Here is a 20,626-nt window from a genome sequence, read left to right as displayed (position 1 = left end):
TGCCACGTACATGCAAAAGACTTTCAAGCCTGAGGCTCCAGAGTCCCAGGTTCAGTCCCCAGCACCACCATAAGCCAGAGCTGAGCAGTGCTCTGGTAGCTCTGTGTATCTTTCTCTCTGTATCCTTCTTTCACTAAAAATAAAATATTAAAAAAAAAAAAGAAAGAAAAATGGTCTCTAGCCCACACCAAGATGAAAAGAATGGGGTGTTTCCAGTTAACTTCAATATTTTGATGGAGCACAAACTGTGGGAAAAGAATTTCTGGTGATACAAGAAATATTTTCCATTTAGAAAACACGCCAAATCTATTTCTAGATTTTGTGTTCAGGGCAAAGTTGTTCTTGTTCGTAGAGGAAATGAAATTCTTTATAAATGTGAGGTTTCCTCTCTTATCTGGTGAGGCATTGGCAAACCTGGCTGGGGAAGTTCAATCGAGTCCATTTTATAGTTCTCCATTTATTATGTTCCTGCCTTCTTTCTGGAGTACCTACCACGTGCTAGAGTCTAGCTGCTGGAAGTTGAGCCATGGAAGAAGATGGAGAAGGTCCAGAGGAATAGGGTTAGGGTTAGGGTTGGAGAAATAGTGGTTGACACATGAGCACAGCCTCTCATCTCCCAAAGGGAGGTGTCTGTATACCACTCCTACCACCCATCCCAATCTTTCTGCATTATTGCCCCTGCCCACTGTCCCCACCCCACCTCTCACTGAATGAACACGAACCCCTTTGTGGCATTCACAGTCTAACAGGAGAAGACAGGAAGAGAACGTTCCACGGGAGAGGAAGTGGTCCTCCTGCAAATGCATGTCCCACGGTCACAGTGCTCTACTCCGTGAGGAAGTTGACTGGCCCAGAGCAGATCTTCACCAACGCCAGCTGTAACCTGCCTTGTACTAGCAGGTGAGGCATATCCTTTCAATGAGTGTACCCTAGGTCATGGGCGCCCTGGCGCTTGTCACTCCTCACTCAAGAGTCTGTGGGCAGGTCATTTAGCTGCTGAGGCCTAGTTGTACCATATTTCCTTTATCTTCTCACAGTAAGAGAAATGCATATTAAAATGTTGAGATGCCACTTTCCACAAATTATATTTATAGATATCAAAATACTTTAACAGTGTCCATTGTTAACTGGGGTATAGGAGTGTGACCCTGGATATTTTTCTTGGCGGTGTAAATTGGTACGATCTTCTTCAAGGTATTTGGACAGTCCCCTGGAAGGCATTAAAATATACAGACATCCTGGCTCAGTATTTTACTTTATGTATCTAGTAGGAATACCATGGGAGCCATACAATGACTGTACAAAATGAAGCTAATCTATAAGAAAAGGTACGGTACTGTCATCAGAATGTGATGTTGGATGAAAAAACACAGAGAAATATGTGTGATTCTGCCATTTAGGGAGAAGCCTAGGGGAATTTACATAATAACAGATACTTGTTTAAGTATTTTATTTATCTCAATTTTCTCTTCTTTTTTTATTGTTTGTATTGCCACCAGGGTTATTGCTGGTACTCAGTGCTGGCACTATGAATCCACGGCTCCTGGTGGCCATTTTTCCCCTCTTTCATTCTTTTCCTCTCTCTTTCTTTTTTCTGCATTTTTTTTTTTTACTAGATAGGTCAGAGAGAAACAGAGAGGATGGGCAGATGGAGAGAGGGAGAGAAAGACAGACATCTGAGGACCTGCTTCACTGCTTGTGAAGCAGACCCCTGCAGACAGGGAGCGGGGGCTCAAACCCAGGTCCTAACATCTGCTAACATGTGTGCTTAACCAGGTGCTCTACCGCCCGACACTCCTCCCCCCCAGGTTTAATTTTCTCTATAGCCCTATGAGATAAGTACTATTTTTTGGCAGTGGGACTTCACATTTGTACAATTCTGCCACTCCTAGAGGAGCCAGTCTCCCTCCCCTCCTCTCTCACTTCCTTTTATTATAAATTCAGGTAGAGGTAGAGGGGAAGAGAGAGAAAAGGCATCATAGCACAACCCCACTGTTCACTGTTTCACCTTTCATGAAATATCCACTAGTGCTATGCTTGATGCTCTCATATGGCACTAGGGTTCAAATCCCGGTGGTCACACATGATAAAGTGCCCTACTAAGTGAGCTAGATCTTGGCCCCAAGACAGGTACTATTATTGATCCCACTTACAAGAATAAAAACTAGGGTTGGCTGCCATATAGAATGTCTAAGGTTTGAACTTAGCAATTGGCACTGTAGAGGTCTCAGCTCCTGTCCTCGCCCTTAACCAGCATGCTACATCCGCCCGAGGGTCCAGCATTCTTGTTTAGGCAGAGACAGACTTTAGAAGGCCAAACCTGAAACCCGCAACTCATTTCTTAGGAGGAAGCTTAAGGGATATTTCATTATTTCTTGTATTGTTTGTGATAGGGGGACAGTCTGCCTCTCTGTATCTATTCTTTGGATACATACATTTTTAATTATCAGAAAGATAAATAAGCACACAGTGGGCTGGTGAAATAGCTCACTAGAACAATGCCCTGCTTTGCCAAGTGTGTGACCCAGGCTCAAGTCTGGTCTCCACTGCATGGAAGGGAGCTTCAGCGCGATGGTCTGTTTTACCCTTCCTTCCTCTCTGCCTCTCTATATTTCTATCTAAAATAAAATAAAATAAAAAATAAACAGATACGCAAAAGTTGCCTTAATGTCTAGACTGAAAGAAAATTCAGGGCCTGGGTGGTGGCACACCTGGTTGAGTGCACATGTTACAATGCACAAGGACCCAGGTTCGAGCCCCCGGTCCCCACCTGCAGGGGGAAAGCTTTGCAAGTGGTAAAGCAGGGCTGCAGGTGTCTGTCACTCCCCCCTCACTATTTCCCCCTTCCCTCTCAATTTCTGGCTATCTCTATCCAATAAATAAATAAAGATAATAAAAAAATTTTGAAAAAAGAAAGAAAATTCAAAGAGATATTAAGAAAGTGGCTTGTGATTTGACCAAAGCATTTATAAAATTTATTTTAGGAAGATAACCTGGGAAAATTGCACATAGTCTGAGTATTGGATAATATTATATGACTTTTATTGATTTTGTTGTTGCTATGTATATGGTATTGTGGTTATGGTGTGTGTGTGTGTGTATGCGTGTGTATGCGTGTGTGTGTGTGTGTGTGTGTGTGTATCCAGGGCATCCATGGTGCAGTAGCACCTCCAACATGGTACTGGGATTTGAATCTAGACCATGCAACATGCAAGACACATGTCCTACCTGGTGAGCTATCACTCAGTTCCCCACCCTTGAGTTTCTTCTCTTTAGTGAAAACTCATAGTCTGTAATGACCAGCTAGAATAACAGGCCCCTGTTTCTTAACCAACACTAATGTGACTTCCAGAGCAGCTATGTGAGTACTGGCAGATGTCTCTCTAGTGACACTGGGTGTCGGCGATCTAGGAGGGAGACTGGTTAGGTCCTTCTGTTCCTTCAGGTTTAAGATGACGCTACAAAGACGGGATTTGAACACTTTGGTCTGTGTAGGGACTCATGTTAACCCATAAAGTCCTTCTAGCCTATAGAAATCCCTTGGCTACTTGCTGACAAATGACCGGGAGCTGCTTCTCCAGACGGGCAGCTGGTGCGATGTGAGTAGTTTGGGGCTGGTCTGTTTGTTCAGAGCCACACTCCCTTTTCCTTTCTCATCACTGTTTTTCCCACTCTGTTTATGAGCCACTGCTTCAGTCAAGGTCTCCTTGGTTTTAAATAACTGCAGAATCCTTAATTGTCCTTCTTTTCTCTCCATCATTTCAAGGCCAAATTTCATCAGAGAGCAACTGATTGCATCAAAGAGCAGTAAATGGAGCCACCAAAATTTTAGATGGTGTTGCCTAAACTGCAGGCACTTTGCCTATGCTGCATAGATCAGAACACTGAATTCTTACAAAATCTGAGGCATAGAACTGATCAGAACACTGGATTCTTACAAAACCTGAGGCATAGAACTTGTAACTTTTAAAAAAATATCTTATTTATTTATTTTTAAAATTTTTTATTACCTTTACTTACTGGATAGAGACCGCCAGAAATCAAGGGGGAAGGGGTGATAGAGAGGGAGAGAGACAGAGAGACACCTGCGGCACGCTTCACTACTTGCAAAGATATCCCCCTGGGGGCTCGAACCTGGGTCCTTGCGCACTGTAATACGTGCGCTCAACTAGGTGCGCCACCACCCGGCCCCTTATTTATTTATTAATGAGAAAGATAGGAGAGAACCAGACATCACTTTGGTACATGTGCTGCAGGGGATTGAATTTAGAACCTCATGCTTGAGCGTCCAATGCTTTTCCCACCGTGCCATCTCCGAAACCACAGAGAACTTTTAACTTTTTAAATTTATCTGGAGAGACAGAGAGAGGGAGAGAGAGAGTTGCCAGGCACTAACACACATATAATTTATTTATTTGAAGACTAGGGTTTTTCCATCTCTTTTTATTTCAGACAGAGACAGAGAGAGAAACAGAGAAGAGAGACACCATATCCCTGGCACTCTTTTCCCCAGTGTTGTGCTGCCTGGACAGCACACACATGGGATACGTGTGGCATAGCATGGCACATGTTTGACTGGGTGGACTATCTCCCAGCCCCACTTTTAAGATCAAAGTAAAATTAACACAAAAGTTAGAACAAAATTCTCCATTTTTATGAAATGGTTTGGTGAGTTTTGAGAGATTATGCGGTTGCCATCATTGATAGAGAACTGAGACAGAGACAATTTCACCATTCAAAATACTTCCTTTCCCTTCAGTAGTCAGCCTGCCCTATCCCAGCGCTTGCATGAGTGACTTTATAGAAACTTCCAGGTGTGTGTGTGTGTGGGGGGGGAATACAGGTCTAACAAGGATGACAGAGGGCCTGGTGGGGGTTGTATTGTTATATGGAAAACTGGGAAATGTTATGCAAGTACAAACTATTGTATTTACTGTCAAATGTAAAGCATTAATTCCCCAATAAAGAAATTAAAAAGAAAAGAAAAAAAGAAAAAGAAACTGCCAGGTATTTTCCAACATGGCTGCACTGTTTCAACTCCCCACCCACAAGGCATGAGTCATGGTTGTTCCACATTCTTGCCAGCACTTGGCAGGGGTTTTAAAAGTTGTACTCATTTGATATGTGTGCAGTTTATCTCACTGTCATTTTAATTTGCATTTTCCAAACAACAAAGACTATTGAGCACCTTTGATAAGTTTACCATCCATGTGTATGTCTTGGTGAAGTATTTGTTCCTAGTCCTTGTGGGGATTCTTTTCTTTTCTTTTAACTGAGTTTTAAAATGTTTTTATGGGGCTTAGTGGTAGCACACTTGGTTGAGTGCACGTGTTAAATGTGCAAGGACCCAGGTTCAAGCTCCCAGTTCCCACCTATAAGGGGGAAGCCTCACAAGTTGTAAAGCAGCACTGCAGGTGTCTCTCTGTTTCCCCCCCCCCCTTCCTTCTTGATTTCTGGCTGTCTCTATCCAAACAATAAATATAGTAAAAAAAAAAAAAAAAAGACCCTTTCAGGACCAAGTTTCTTTTTTATCTGGGCGGGGGGTGTAGGGTAGTGTTAAGGATTATCACTCGCTGAAGCTCAGCACCTATACAGTGACTCCACTGCCCACTGTTAATCACAATTAGTACATATGTAACCTCAAAAAAAAAAAAAAACAATGACCCCTCTTGATAGTCATATTTTCCCCCATTTCTTTGGTAGAGGGGAAGAGAAGGAGAGAGATAAAAGGAGAGACACCTGCAGCACTGCTCCACTGCCTGTGAAGTTTCTCCTCTGCAGGGGAAGGTCAGGGGCTTGAATCTGGGTTCTTGAACCTAGTAATGTTTACGCCCTTCAGGGGTTGCCGCTGCCCAACGACATATTGTTGTATTCTTTGCAGGAAAGAATTCTCACAAGCTCTTCATTGGAGAAGTAATTCACAAGTATTCTCTCCACATCTGTGACTTGTCTTTGCATTCTCTTATCAGTGTCTTTTGAAGAGCAGTTACTTTTATGAAGTCCAGCTTATCAGCTTTTTCTTTTGTGTTTCATGTTTTTGATGCCATAGCTAAGAAGCATTTGTCTAATACAAGGTCACAAATGTTTTAACTTTTGTTCTTTTTCAGGGTCTATTTTAGTTTTAGGTTTATTTAAGTCTATGATTCAGTTTGCAAGGTTAATTTTTTGCATATGAAATATCTCATTGTTTTAGTACTTAAAAGGTTGAACATATTGGTGTATTACACCAAAGTAAAAGACTCCAGGGTGGATGGGGTGGGAGGAGGCTTGAGGTCCTGGAACATGATGGCAGAGGACCTAGTGGAGGTTGTATTATTATGTGGAAAACTGGGAAATGTTATGCATGTGCAAACTATTATATTTACTGTTGACTATAAAACATTAATCCCCCAATAAAGAATTTTTTAAAAAAGGTTGAGCATAGGCTTAACATATGACTGCCAATCCCATCCCCAGATGTTTGCCTAAGAGAATTATAGACATATGTCCACACAAAAATCTGTATGCAAATGTTTACAGTGGCTTTAGTTATGTTCACCCCAAACTGAAAATAATCAACTTTTTCTCAAATGGTAAGTGGATAAACAAACTATGGTCCATCCTTATAAAAAATACTGCTTGTTAACAAAAAGGAACAGACAACAGCTTGGATAAAGCTGAAATAAATATATCATACTAAGTGGGGGGAAAAAACCTAGACTCAAAGGCTGTGAATTTTATGATTACATTGACGTGACATTTTGGATAAACCAAAATAGTAAGGACAGAAAGCATATTAGTAGTAGCCCATCGCTGGGATTGTAGAGAGTAGATTAACCAAAACAAGGTGCTGGGGACACCTACTTGGGGGATGGTGATATAGGTGTTCTGTGTTTTGATAGTGGAAGAATGCAAATGTTGCTGTACTTAGGCAACATTCACAGCTGTGTGTAACTGGAAGGAGTGAATTTTAGTATAAATCACAACTAAGTAAACCTGATGAAAACAAAAAGCAAGTAGGAATATTAAGATGTGATCTGAATAGTGTTTTCCAGACACAAGAGAAAGACTATATCTGCTAAAATGACCATTTGGCTCAGTGGGAGGACACACTTACTGAAAGGAAGTCTGACAGGGGTATGTCAGATCAGAGTCAGGCCCCCAGAGGTTGTCTATGTGGGACCTGGAGCAGGTGAATGGTCCCTGTTCCACTCTCTGTAAAAGGGAAATCTTCAAAGGGGAATCTAGGAAAAGGCCAGATATTTAAATGACGCCTCCAGATGGAAGCCTTGCACAATTATGTTGCCTTGAGTTTCTTCTTTTTAAAATGTGTTTATTTTATTTTACTTTATTTATTTATTGGGTAGATACAGTCAGAAATTGAGAGGGGAGGGGGAGATAGAGAGGAAGAGAGACAGAATGACATCTGCAGCCCTGCTTCAGCACTCACAAAGTTCCCCCTGCAGGTGGGGACTGGGGGCTTGAACCTGGGTCCTTGTGCATTGTAACATGTGCGCTCAACCAGGTGTGTCACCACCCAGCCCCGCCTTGAGTTTCTTTTAATAACCTAACAGACCGGACTAAATACATTGTGTCCTGGTGCCAGAGAGACTACCCAGCACATGAACCCCTTTACCTTCACCAATATATTATCCTGTTCCCTAAGTTCCCTTCCCTATATAACCCTTCAGCCTGAGAGTCAGAGAGTTTTTTCTGAGACTTTAGTCCACCATCTATTCTGGATGCTAGACCCTGAAAACACACCTACTTTCTTCTCACCAACACTTGCTTCTTGCATACTGGCATTCTGACAGTGAACACCAGACCTTGGCATTCAGTAGCATCACAGCAAGCGACAATACTCCAGATGGTGGCTGTATCCTGGAATGGAGATTCTAGAGTTGATCTCTGAAGAGTAGCTCACAAGCTAGAGAGATCTAAACCTGTGTCTTTTGAACTTGTTTGTTATTTAAGCATAACCCTCTCATACTGACTGATGGACCTGTACATCTGACAAGGAGACAGTTATCTAAGAAGCACTTTTGCTAAGTTTCTGAGTGGCTTGTGAATAGTATCTGTGGTCCTTCCCTTCATACCCCCAGAGTCTGAACGGTTGTGTGGGCACATGACAGGCTGTGCTTGATCTTTGTTGGGGGAGGGGAGGATGGTGAAGGCACGTGGACCCTGAAACTTAGAATGTGTGTCTTTGATGCAGATTCATGCTGCTTTCACTAGATCGGTGGAGGGCAGTAAGAATGAGATAATCTATTTGTTTTTACTAACTGCTCAGAATGTTCCTTTATTGCCATTAATCCGTGTTTTATTTGATATTTCTGAATGTATGGCTTTCATTTCAATTGCCTTAAAATTTATTTTATTTCTCTCTGCTGGGTACATATTTTGTCCTAAAACTTTGTTCTCTCTCTCTCTCTCTCTCTCTCTTACTTTCTGTCTCTCTCTCTCTCTCTCTCTCTCTCTCTCATCTAATACTGATTTCAATCTTTTTTTTTTTTGCCTCCAGGGTTATTGCTGGGGCTTAGTGCCTGCATCACAAATCCACTGCTCCTGGAGGCTATTTTTTTCCCATTTTGTTGCCCTTGTGTTGTTGTTGTTGCTGTTATTGTTGTTATTGATGTCATTGTTGTTGGACAGGACAGAGAGAAATGGAGAGAGGAGGGGAAGACAGAGAGGGAGAGAGAAAGACAGACACCTGCAGACCTGCATCACTACTTGTGAAGCGACCCTCCTACAGATGCGGAGCTGGGGGCTCAAACTGGGATCCTTACTTCGGTCCTTGTGCTTAGAGTCACGTGCACTTAACCCACTGCTCTACTGCCCGACTCCCTACTGATTTCAATCTTAACAGTCATAGCTTTTATCCTACAATTCTTTAAAGCAAGAATTAGTCATCCCAATCTAGACATAGAGTTAGGCATGAGTATATTAAATGGTTGGAATACAAGCGCCCGAAAGCAAGAAAAGTGGAAGAGTTGACAAAATGGAAGGCAGATAACCAAAGCTGGAAGACACAGAGCTTTTGGCATTGCAAGTCTGTCATTTACTATGAACCTGGGCCTTGGTGCCTTGGTTCCTACTGCCATACATGTAGATGGCAGTAGGAACACACACACACACACACACACACACACACACACACACACACACACACCTGTGAGGGATACAAGTGATATTGTTTATTTGAAAACCCTTTGAAATTTTTAAGCAATTGCACTTTTTTTTTTGTCATGACGAGAATGGTAGAAGAGTTGTATTTCCATTAGAGTGGGAAGCATAAGAACCCAGTGAAGTGTCTCCATTTTTCAGATCAGGAGCAATCATTGAGGGTGAATGCAGAGGTCAGAGTACACATCTGTACATTGGGAGGAAAGAGCTTGCCTTCAATTCCATGGAATCTGAGTGTCTGTCTTGTGATGCATATTCTTACTGACCAATGGATGACTGCTGGTGGGAATGAGCTGGGAACTTTGGATGTGTGGCTGATTACATGGCCCCCTAGCATACACTCTCCTCAGCACCATTTTCATCCCTATGTCCCTTGTGTGAAATTTTTTTGGACATTCTCTGTAATGGCTTGTTTGAAATGTTTGAGTTTTCTCTCTCTCTCTCTCTGTGTGTGTGTGTGTGTGTGTGTGTGTGTGTGTGTGTGTGTGTGTGTATGTGTGTGTGTGTGGTGGGGGGAAGCCCAGCTTCTAGAGTATAGAAATAACTTGCAGACTGGAGGCTCTAGTTTGATATCCAATGCAGCATATGCTGTAGTGTGTCTCTTTCATGTGAAATTATATCATATGAAATTTGGGGAAACTGAGAACTCAGAATCTCAGCTTGAGTTTGGCCCCCAAATCAACCACTGTGTGGAAACAATGCTAAATAGGCCTCCTTCTTCTTCTGGCCTTGCCCAGCCCTGGCACTGAGGGTTCTGAACCCACCTTACTTGTGCCTACCTTCTTTAGGTCTCAAGCTGCATAGTAGAATCACCCAGGGGAACCTCTAAACTATTCTACTGCTCAGAGTCCTCCTCAAAAGACCCTGATCCAATTGCCTGGGATGGAACATGAGAGTTTTAAAGACTCCTTGTTGAGAGAAGGTCCTGTTTTCTTTATCATCTTATTCTTCTCCACAGAAAAGGAGCATGAAGAAAAGAAGCTTCCTTTGGCCCTCGGGTGCTCAGCTGTTCATTTTCTTGAGAGGGAATGAGAGGGGAGATTTCTCTTGCAGACGTGCTCTGTTCTGACTCTCCTGTCAGCCCATCTGTTGCCAGTCATTATGAGAATCCAGTGAAGGTGTTCCCTGACCTCAGCTCAGCATTCCTTTCCTTTCAGGTTCCTGTCAGTTCACACCTGGGGGCTGAGCTGGGCTCACAATGGCCGCATGGTTAGGAAGGGAGAAATCCGTGACCCCAGCTCACAAAAGCAAAGGTGGAGACTCGGTGACCCGATAGAACCATTTAGGATGCAATTTTCTCAGCTCCACACAGGCCTGCATTCCTGTGAGCAGAAGTGGATCTACCTGACTCCAACCTACTCGCTCACTGAGGTAGCCCTGCCAGCGGGTCTTCATCACCCATGCTGGTTCAGGGAGCAGCTGCATGGACACATCTGTGTCTCTGATAACAGAACCTATTTAACTGCTCTGAACCCACAGGGTATGATTAGGTCAGGCTAATAATGCTTGGGAATGGCTCTGCTGTGTTTATAACATGTGGAGAAGAGGCCATGTAGAAAACCCGCATAAATTAGCTTGCCAGGTACCTAGACTGCAACCAGGCAGGTCTATTACCTGTAATCAAAGTGCATTGTGCTCCAGTCCGTCTAGAGGGTGAGGCACATGACTAAATTAAAGGCTAGCGTGCCACTGTTTGGTTGATAGAAAAGCTTTTTTTAAAATATGCTTAAGACTTTGTGAAACCCTTGATATATCTCAAAGATCAAAAGGATCTTTTGTTTTAAAAAATATTTATTTATGAGGCTGGGGAGATAGCTCATTGTGTATGCAAAAGGTTTTCACACCTGAAGCTCTGAGTCTGCAGGTTTAATCCCCAGCACTACCATAAGCGCTACCATAAACAAGCAGCAGTGCTCTGGCTTCTCTCTTCAACAAATAAAATATTTAATTATGTTTGGGTGTCTGTCTGTGTCTGTGTATGAGAGAGAAAAAGACAGACAAGGGCACCATTCAGCTCTGCCATATGATGGTGCCAGGGATTGAACCTAGGGCCTCAGGCACGAAAGTCTTGTGTTCTAACACTGAGTTATCTCCCCAGCCCCTGATTTCATTTTTAATTAGATTTAAGTTTATGCTCAAAGTCTTGCTCCTCTCTCTCTCTCTCTTTTTACAGAGGTGTAGAGAGAAGTGGGGAGGGAAGGGGGATAAAAAAAAAAGGGGGAGAGAGATACCTGCAGTATTGCTCCACCAGTCATGAAGCTTCCCCCTTGCATGTGGGGACCAGGGACTTGAACCTGGGTCCTGGGTCCTTGGGGATGTGATGTGTGTACTCTCTGGAGTACCTTCTCCAGAGTGCACCACTGCCTAGCCCCTTCATGCTCAAATTCTATCTCATTGATTCTTTTTTTTTTTTTTCCTCCAGGGTTATCACTGGGGCTTGGTGCCTGCACCATGAATGCACTGCTCCTGGAGGCTATTTTTTTCCCTTTTGTTGCCCTTGTTTTTTTATCGTTGTTATAGTTACTATTGATCTCATTATTGTTGGATAGGACAAAGAGAAATGGAGAGAGGAGAGGAAGACAGAAAGGAGAAAAGGCAGACACCTGCAGACCTGCTTCACTGCTTGTGAAGCGATCTCCCTGCAGGTGGGGAACCAGGGGATCAAACTTGGATCCTTATGTGGGTCCTTGTGCTTGGCTATATGTGCACTTAACCTGCTGCACTGCCGCCTGGCCTCCTATCTCATTGATTCTTAACACAATACTGTTCACTTTGAAATAAGTCAAATGCTACATATCTGCTTTTTGTCTTTAGAGAGAGAGAGAGTAAAACTATTCATACATCCTCAGTAAGAGCCTCTCACCTTGGCCATTGCTGTAATGGGATCATTGTTGTAGCGCTAGGAACTAACTTAACTTTGAATATTGCACCATGAGGAATTTCACTGGCAGCTGACCACATGTGTAGTCATAAATCTGACTCCCGCATGAACTATCAGCATCACACTGAAGCAGTTACATGACCCAAAGGTTAGCCATAAGCATGAAGCCTGTTGACCTTATGTTATTAAACAGGCTTGTCTGGACTATTTTGCCTCCCAAAGTTCAAAGACTGACCTTTGGCTTAGACATCAGGGCCACTGAAATGTGAATTACAGAGACAATGAATGAGTTTAAATCTCAAGGTCAAGTACCATCACACAGATATAGGAGAAATAGCTCTTGAGGGGTGCCAATTTCATTTCTAATTTAATTTTTTCACAGTGCAGAGATTGAACCCAGGGTGTCATATATGCACATTACCACTGAACCATCTCCCAGATCCAGCTTCCCCCCTCCTTTTTGTTGCCCTTGTTGTTTATCATTGTTGTTGTTGTTATTATTGTTGTTGCTGTCATTGTTGTTGGATAGGACAGAGAGAAATTGAGAGAAACAGGGAAGACAGGGGGAGAGACAGACAGACACCTGCAGACCTGCTTCACCACTTATGAAGCAACCTCCCTGCAGGTGGGGAGCCGGGGCCTAGAGCTGGGATCCTTACACCAGTCCTTGTGCTTTGCAGTCATGTGCGCTTAACCGGGTGTGCTACCGTCGGACCCCCTGGTCCAGCTTTTTTCCTTCGCCTCCTCCTCCACTTCCTCCTCCTCGCTCCCTCTTCCTCCCCCTCTTCCCATCCTCCTCTCCTTCCTCCCCATCTCCTTCCCCTCTTCCTCTTCCCCCTCCCCCTCCTCCCCTTCCTCATCCTTCTTTTTTAGAATGAGAGGGAGAGATAGAGATGAGGTGGAATGGGGAGGACACAAAACAGTTCTCCACCGTCTGTGGAGTTCTTTTTGCTGCCCCTGTGTGTGGCGCCAGAGCCTCACACTTTTGAACTGGGCATTTTACTGCTGAGTCACCTTCCATTCTGGTCAATATCTTTTTTTTTTCTGCCAGGGTTATCACTGGGGCTCAGTGCCTGCACTATGAATCCATTGCTCCTGGAGGCCATTCCCCCCCCCCCCATAATTGTTGTTGTTGCTGTTATTATTGTTGTTGTTGGATAGGACAGAGAAAAATTGAGGAGAGGAAGACAGAAGGGGAGAGAAAGATAGACACCTGCAGACCTGCTTCACCACTTGCAAAGTGAGCCGCCCTTCCCCTTGCAGGTGGGGAGCCAGGGGTTTGAACCGGGATCCTTGCCAGTCTTGTGCTTCATACCATGTGCACTTAACCTGGTACACTACCACTTGGCCCCCAGTGTCACATTTTAAATGTTCATTTCTTTGTATTCCTTTTACACATTGTAAAGAGATAAAATCTGGCAGATGAGTAAGAATGATCTATTGTATGAATATAGATTTCAATCTCTCATCTGCCACCTACTAGTTCTGTGGCTTTGGGGAATTTTTGTGACCTCTCAGAGTTTCCAGTTTCTTTACTGCTCAAGAGGAATATTACCACAATTTCTCCCATGTAAGGACTGGAGACACAATATGAAGATGCTTGACATTTATAAGACAGTAAATCATTGGGAAGTTAAAATCAGGCATCTTTTTTTTCTCCCGGGTGTCTGAAAGTCCTTGGGGGAAAATGACCTAAGGAAAATTTGGAAACAGAGGATAAAGCTGGAGAGAAATTTGTGATAACAATTTTAGAGTCACCCTCCAGCACACGAGTTAAGTACCAAAAATCCCATTAAACACAGAACTTCAGAAACAGCCCCCACTTTATCTCATAAGTAAAGGCAGGCCAACAACTTCAAAGAGTAAAGAGAAAGTGTATGTGTGGTGTGTGGTGTGTGGTGTGTGGTGTGTGGTGTGTGTGTGTGTGTGTTTGCAGATTTTATACACTGTTGGATTTTTTTCCCCTGGTTCCTGGCTCCAGGGTACTGGAGGTGGTTGTTAGGAAACAGAAAGAAAAGTTCTTTTGCTAGATTAGGCAAAGAAAACACAAAGTTACTTTCCTCAAAAGCATTTTCCCATATCTCCTACCAACTCAGGGATGCAGTTTGCTTTTTAAATTCCCTCTCCTTTAAGTAAAGAAAACCCTTGGAGTGGTAAACATATGGATCATTCCTAACTGTTTGCCATCATCAGTTTGGGAAACTATATTCAGGAAGGGGGTCTTTCATTCTTTCTTTCTTTCTTTTTAGTGAAAATGGAAGAGGAATTTCTAGGGGAAGAGAGAAGGGGAGCAAAAAGTGGATGAAGTAGGAGGTGAACTCGCTGTCTTTTGCTCTCTCTCTGTCTCTGACTTGTCAGAACACCATCTTCATCGTCTAGGTGTTTACAGCTGCTCCTGCTCTTTGCAGTCTGTTACCTAGAAGTGCAAAAGCTCCTGTTGTTCATTTTTTCTCATTCTGTAAGCTACAATTCTCTACACTCGAAAAAGTGAAAAGTTATAGGTGATAACAAGAGAAATGAGACAGTCCCTTTGCTAATGAATTGCATTTGGATTCCGATAAATGGTAAGTGTTTCACAATACTTGGCTTTAAAAATCAGAGCTTTGATGACCACAAAGAGCACAGGCATCCCAAACTCACCCCTTCTGATCAAAGGATCCAAAATCAGTTGACTGATACTAAAAGGGTCATGTGATTGGTAAAGTTGGAAGAACTTTGTCTAGTATAGTCAGCCCTCATACAGGTCACAGAGCAGGCAAACTGGAAGAGAGGTGAGAAATTACCTAGTTTCATCACTCATTTCATAGATACAAGAACTAAAAAGCAACGAAGGCATGTGAGCTGCTCAAGTTCAATCTCCTGTGACCTTAGAAGAGCGCTAAGGACCCATGCAGACCCCGGTTGCTTTATCTCTGTAGTGTCAGCTTAGCAAGCATTTATTCAGGCCCTCTCTGTGATGTGCACTGTAGTAGGCCAGAATCTGAGAGAAAACCAGCAAGAACAATCCTCCACCCCACTCTTCTTGAGCTCAGGCTCTCCTTGCAGAGAAATACACATTCTTAGTACTTCTAATAGAAGATCTGAAATAGTGCAGACATTAAGATCTGGGACCAAAAGAGGAGGAAAGAATTAGTTGACCAAGAGAAGCTGAAGATTCTGTCTTAGCACTGGGGCTTCTTAAACGTTTCTATCTTGTATCCCCCTAATCACTACCCTCCCCCACAGTGGGTGTGTGTGGGAGGGGTGGGGGAGGCAGCATCTTTAGCTAAAAGATCCAAGCTAAAAGGCAAGAAAACTCGTGCATAGTGGGTATAGAAACCCTGATTTGTGAATAAGACATGAGCAAAATATGTTAGACCTTTTTTTATGAGTTTTTACTCATAAGGTTCAAATTCCAAATCTTTGAGAAGTATGACTAAAGTAGCAAGCTCCATAATTAGCTTTTTTTTTTTTTTGCGTTTCAGAAAAAAAAAATTCCATATGTTTTTAACAGCTTATTGAACTGTCTTGGCAATGAACAGATCAGTATATCTAGAAATGATTGATACCATATGATTCTTGGGTATCATATTTTGATGATGCATTGTACTATTTCAAACCACCAAAACAGAAAGCCACCCACACACAGTGAGCTCCAAAACTGCCAGTTTTTTTTTTTGTCTTGATGGCTACATTTAGAGTTTAAACATCATCATTAAAATGTTACAGGTGACAGATCAGGAAAAAAATTAAACCCACCAGTTGTATCATGTGGAAAAGGAAACAGCCCTTCATTATAATGAATGAAATTGTGTGCTAGGTATGAATGCTGGTGACCTCTAGAAAATGAACCACTGACCCAGAAATGGATGAGACTCAGCCAGGGGAAAGGAGGCAGAAGCTTTCCCAGTGTAACTACATGCTGGCAAGGAGGATTCTTGGTGTAGTTAACAGAGATGGTCAGGAGGGAACCTTTAGTAGAAGCACACATAACCAGGTCACATGAAGCATTTTCTGGTCCATTCTTCATTCTCATTTTATATAATCTATCTAGGCTTCAAAAGTCACACACACATTGTACATGAAAACAAGACAAAACACCTACAATAGAACCAACCAAAAGTCATTTAGGATATGAACACAGTTGATCTCAATTAACTTAGAGTAAATCTCTACCTAAGTAACCTGTTAAATTTGCATTGTAGGGGACCAGGTGGTGGCGCACTGGGTTAAGCGCACACAGTGTGAAGCGCGAGGACCCACGACAGAATCCCGGTTCAAGCCCCTGGCTCCACACCTGCAGGGAGGTCGCTTCACAAACAGTGAAGCAGGTCTTCCCTTCTATCTTCCCCTCCCCTCTCAATTTCTCTCTATTCTACCCCCCCAAAAAAAAAGGCCACAGGAGCAGTGGATTCATAGTGCAAGCACTGAGCTCAGCAAAAAAAAAAAAAAAGAGAGATTGCATTGTACTGTAGGATGACTCACAGATGGGTTGAAATGATTGCTGGTAAGCATCTGACATGTGGTGACTCTACTGAGATGTATAAAAATACGCTGTAGGCTTCAAGGTTTTCACAACAAAAAGGGTAAAATTAAAATGTTAATATTTAGGATTGGGTTAAAAACATGTTGTTAAACCTGTTTCCTTTTCCCTTTTCCCTACCATGGCGACTGGAACATTTGAAATATCTTACAAAGGGCTGAGCAGATAGCTCAACCTCTTAGAGCATAGAATTTGCATGCCTGAGGCCCTAGCAGCTACAGCTTGATCCCCAGTACACTTTATACCAGAGCCAAGCAATGTGCTGAGCTTTCTCTCCTCTCTCGTTTATAATAGATTAATAAATCTTTAAGAACTATAACTCCTCAATAATCTACCCTTACAACTTGCATTATGTTTGTGTTGGTCACTGCTGATCTAAACGTAAACTGCAGTAATAAGCAAGGCAGCATTTAGCAACCCGACTGAACTGAAACACAAAGTCACAGTGACTGTTTAGGATGTGGCCATGGGAAGATCTGGTCAGAAAGTGACTGATAACTTGGCCCTTACCTTCTCCTGGCCTCCCATACTGGAAAGTGTCTGCAAATTCAAAAGAAATTACTTATTAACTTTCTAAAGAGAACATGTTGGGTTTTTTTTTTTTGGGGGGAGTGTTGTGGGGCGGAGGGGTTGTCCCTAGGAAGTGGAAGTGGTTGTGATGAAGACATATGTTGGGTTCTGGAAGACAGAACAGAGCCATCCACCCCTAGAATCTCTGCTGGCTCTCTTAAGGCGGGAAGAAAGCCATTAAGAACATGAGTCGAGCCTCTTACTCTTTTCTGCTCAGAGTGGCGTGTGTGTGTGTGTGTGTGTGTGTGTGTGTGTGTGTGTGTGTGTGTGTTTCATTCCAGAGAATTCTCAGAGGACTCTTCTTCAAAAACATATTGAGGGGCCAGGTGATGGTGAACCTGTTTGAGTGCACATGTTACAATGTGCAAGGACCCAGGTTCGAGCCCCTAGTCCCCACCTGCAGGGAGAAGCTTCACAAATGGTGAAGCAGGGCTGCAGGTGTCTCTCTCTCTTTCACCCTCTCTATCCTTCCCTTCCCTCTCAATTTCTGATGGTCTCTATCCAATAAATAAATAAATAAATAAATATAATAAAAAATAAATCACAAATATATTGACCCAGGGGCTGAGCAGTGGCCCGTTTGGTTGAGTGCACACATTGCCGTGTGCACAGACCTGGGTTCAAACTCTTGGTTCCCACCTGCAGGGGACAAGCTCATTAGTGGTGAAGCAGTGCTGCAGGTGTCTCTTTCTCCCTTTCTGTCTAAGCCCCCTCAATTTTTCTCTGTCTTATCAAGTATAAGACAAACAAAGCAAAAAAAAAATTTAAATATGTTGATGGAACACCAGTAACAGGTGATGTAATGGGAGGGCAAACTCAGAGAATGCAAAGTGCCCTAAAGGATTGGGGAATTTGAATCCTGAGAGCACGTTCATTTAAATAATCACTGGATCTGTTTTTCTATGGCATCCAAACTTTCTCTCAAGTTCCTTTAAAAAGAGATTCTTTCACACCTAGGCAGAAAAAAAAAAAAGAAAAGAAAAAGTTGTATTGTGAGCATATTTCACTTGTGTTCATAGAAATGAAAGAAGTTTTCATGTATAGGGAGAAGATTGTCACCACGGTATTAGGTTTTCTTCATTAGGCTGGAGGTAGAGTTCACAGGACCAGGGGTACAAATACCAATCTCTGAGTTCAGTTTAAACCCCAAGAGCTCAGCAAAATAGGGACACCTATTAGGACCACTATATCATAAACAGAACCTGCACATAGATATCTAAAGTCACTCTCTGAATCACAGATGGATTAAGTGAAACCAAATAGATGTAGAGCTTATGGAGCAAGAATTGTTTAGAAAGCAGATTATTGTTTTGAAACAGATTATTGTTTTGTGGTGTGAGTAAAGTTCAGTCCCATTTCACTGTAGCAAATGCAAAGACCTCAGAAAATCCACTGTAAACACTCTGCTTTTGTCAAAATTAATTTGTAGGGAAGCTTTATTCATGCTTTAGCTGCTGATGACTCATGGTTAAATGATTTCGCTAGTTTCTTCCTTCCTTCCTTTCTGTCCTTTTTTTTTTTTTTTTTTGCTTAATACAGTTGCAAATCATGTGACATTCTGCTTTGTTCTCCTCCCACCCACCCTACCCCCAGAAAAGCTAAGCAAATCTAACAGTCCCATTTCCTTAATGAACTTAAACCATTCCGTGAAGGAGCCCGAATCCACTTCATCAAATCTAGTGGATGATAATTTCTTGAAAGCTGAATACTAATTCTTAGGTATTTTCGAAAAACTGTATGAAAATTCCTATCACTTAATAACCTCTGTGAGTTGAAGGTTGCTGTCCAATGACTGCTAAGAGGATCGAAGGAATGTTGCAGAAATATAAATAGGCCAGCACTGGAATTTAATTAGACACTGCATATGTTAATAATAAATTCAATTAATTTAGTCTTCTACCTATGCTGGAGGAAAAAAAAATACCCAGGCAAAATAATAGTTCATTTGAAATGCTTCAATTGGTAACCTCCTTTCCTGAAGAGTGATTTATGCAGTAATTTACTGGCTGTGTCTTCATAAGATTGTTCCAAACCAGTCCTTTTGAAATAATAATAATTTCTGAATGTGTGTTGCAAGAGATATAACAAATGACTTCTTATTAATTTTCATTTAATGAGTTGCCTATTCACATGGTAATTTTTTAAAAAATTCTCTTAAGATAAACAGGTTATAAATACTGCGGGTAACACTTCCATTTCACAAAAATTGTGACAGAAAAAATCTGTCTCATATTCTCTACATGATTTTAAGGTCAGTCAGTTGCAAATTTTCTACACTAAATAGGCATCTATTTCTTTCCCAGTGAGACAACAGATTATTTAAAATTTCTCTAGCCTGGTGATTCCAAATTGGTATTATACACACACACACACACACACACACACACACACTTTGTTGATAGAAATGGTTTTAGCGTGGACAGTAAGGAGCAGGCAGGAAATAAAATCCCAGACAGGTTAGGAAAACAGCTTGAATTGGTTAAGGAGGCCTTTATAAAGAACACAATATTATGATTGTTTCTCTTGTCTTCTTTGCTTCTCCCAGTCCCCCATTTTATAAAAAGATCCCATAATGTCTGACATAAATATTAATATTTAAGAAGAATTTTAATTGCTTATCTTTTCAAAAAGTTTAATTACACAGCAACTCATTAACTACATTCTGTCATAATAAAAATAGCAAGGATGAAATAATTAGCCAAATAAGAAGATTTAAAACTATTAATAGAAAGAGCAATTGCTTAGAAGAGTCTTAAGTATTTGAGATGGTTCACACCTGTTTTAAAAGTCCGGGTCCAGGCTTCTTAAAAGTATTCACTGCATGTTCAAAAGAGTGTGCTTTTGAAAATTTAAAGTATTCAGTAATTGAAATTCTGTTTACTTACATGAGAACCGAAAGGGCCTGGCTCCCAACCCACACTGCCTCACGCCCTCTCCATGGAAAAGTCCATACTGCATCTCTCCCATGAACTTGTCCAGCTCCTGCCCAGAGGCATTAACGAGCAGAGCTCCTGTTTTACAGAGGAAAGTGGCCTTGATCCACAATGGCGTCCCCAGGGCTGTCACAACTCCCAGGGCACACATGAAGCTTAACATTCCAGCCATGCAAAAAATGACTTTCTTCTGTTGGCTTGGCATGATGAGAAATCACTTCTGTGAGGGTGACGTTCAAAACCAAGCGCGCTGTGAATGACTCGAGGCCACTGCCCTTTTGGCTGCATTTATTCTGCAAGCTGAATACAGAGATCTTTCTGACTGAGAAAGCAACCTCAACACTGAGCGAACATAGTTCTGTCAGGTTACATGTCCGGATAAAGCTGCTTCATCACGTTTTTCGGGGCTTTCCTGCCTCTTTGCTCTAATTTGGACTCTTTGGTCTAAGAATGTGTAACAAGAAAACTCTTGCAAACTGCCTTGGAGAGTCTCCTCCTGCGTCACTTGGTAACAAAGGTCTAAGATAACAGATGGAATCCTCCCAGTAACTTGATCAA

The 20,626-nt window shown here is 42.2% G+C and overlaps 1 protein-coding gene across 1 annotated transcript in view; it reads right to left on the bottom strand.

The window, feature by feature from the left end:
- Positions 1-20,395, bottom strand: part of CLRN1 (clarin 1) — a 37,601-nt gene extending 17,206 nt beyond the window's left edge. The window contains exon 1 of the mRNA XM_060197522.1: positions 20,021-20,395. Coding sequence (XP_060053505.1) covers positions 20,021-20,273 — 253 coding nt within the window. The 5' untranslated portion in view covers positions 20,274-20,395. The remainder of the gene's footprint in view (positions 1-20,020) is intronic.
- Between the last annotated feature and the right edge of the window lie 231 nt (positions 20,396-20,626).

Source organism: Erinaceus europaeus, chromosome 9 (genome assembly GCF_950295315.1).
Source record: "Erinaceus europaeus chromosome 9, mEriEur2.1, whole genome shotgun sequence".
Lineage (NCBI taxonomy): Eukaryota > Metazoa > Chordata > Mammalia > Eulipotyphla > Erinaceidae > Erinaceus > Erinaceus europaeus.
Note: the sequence above shows the minus strand (reverse complement) of the source record. Positions and strands in the feature narration are given on the sequence as shown.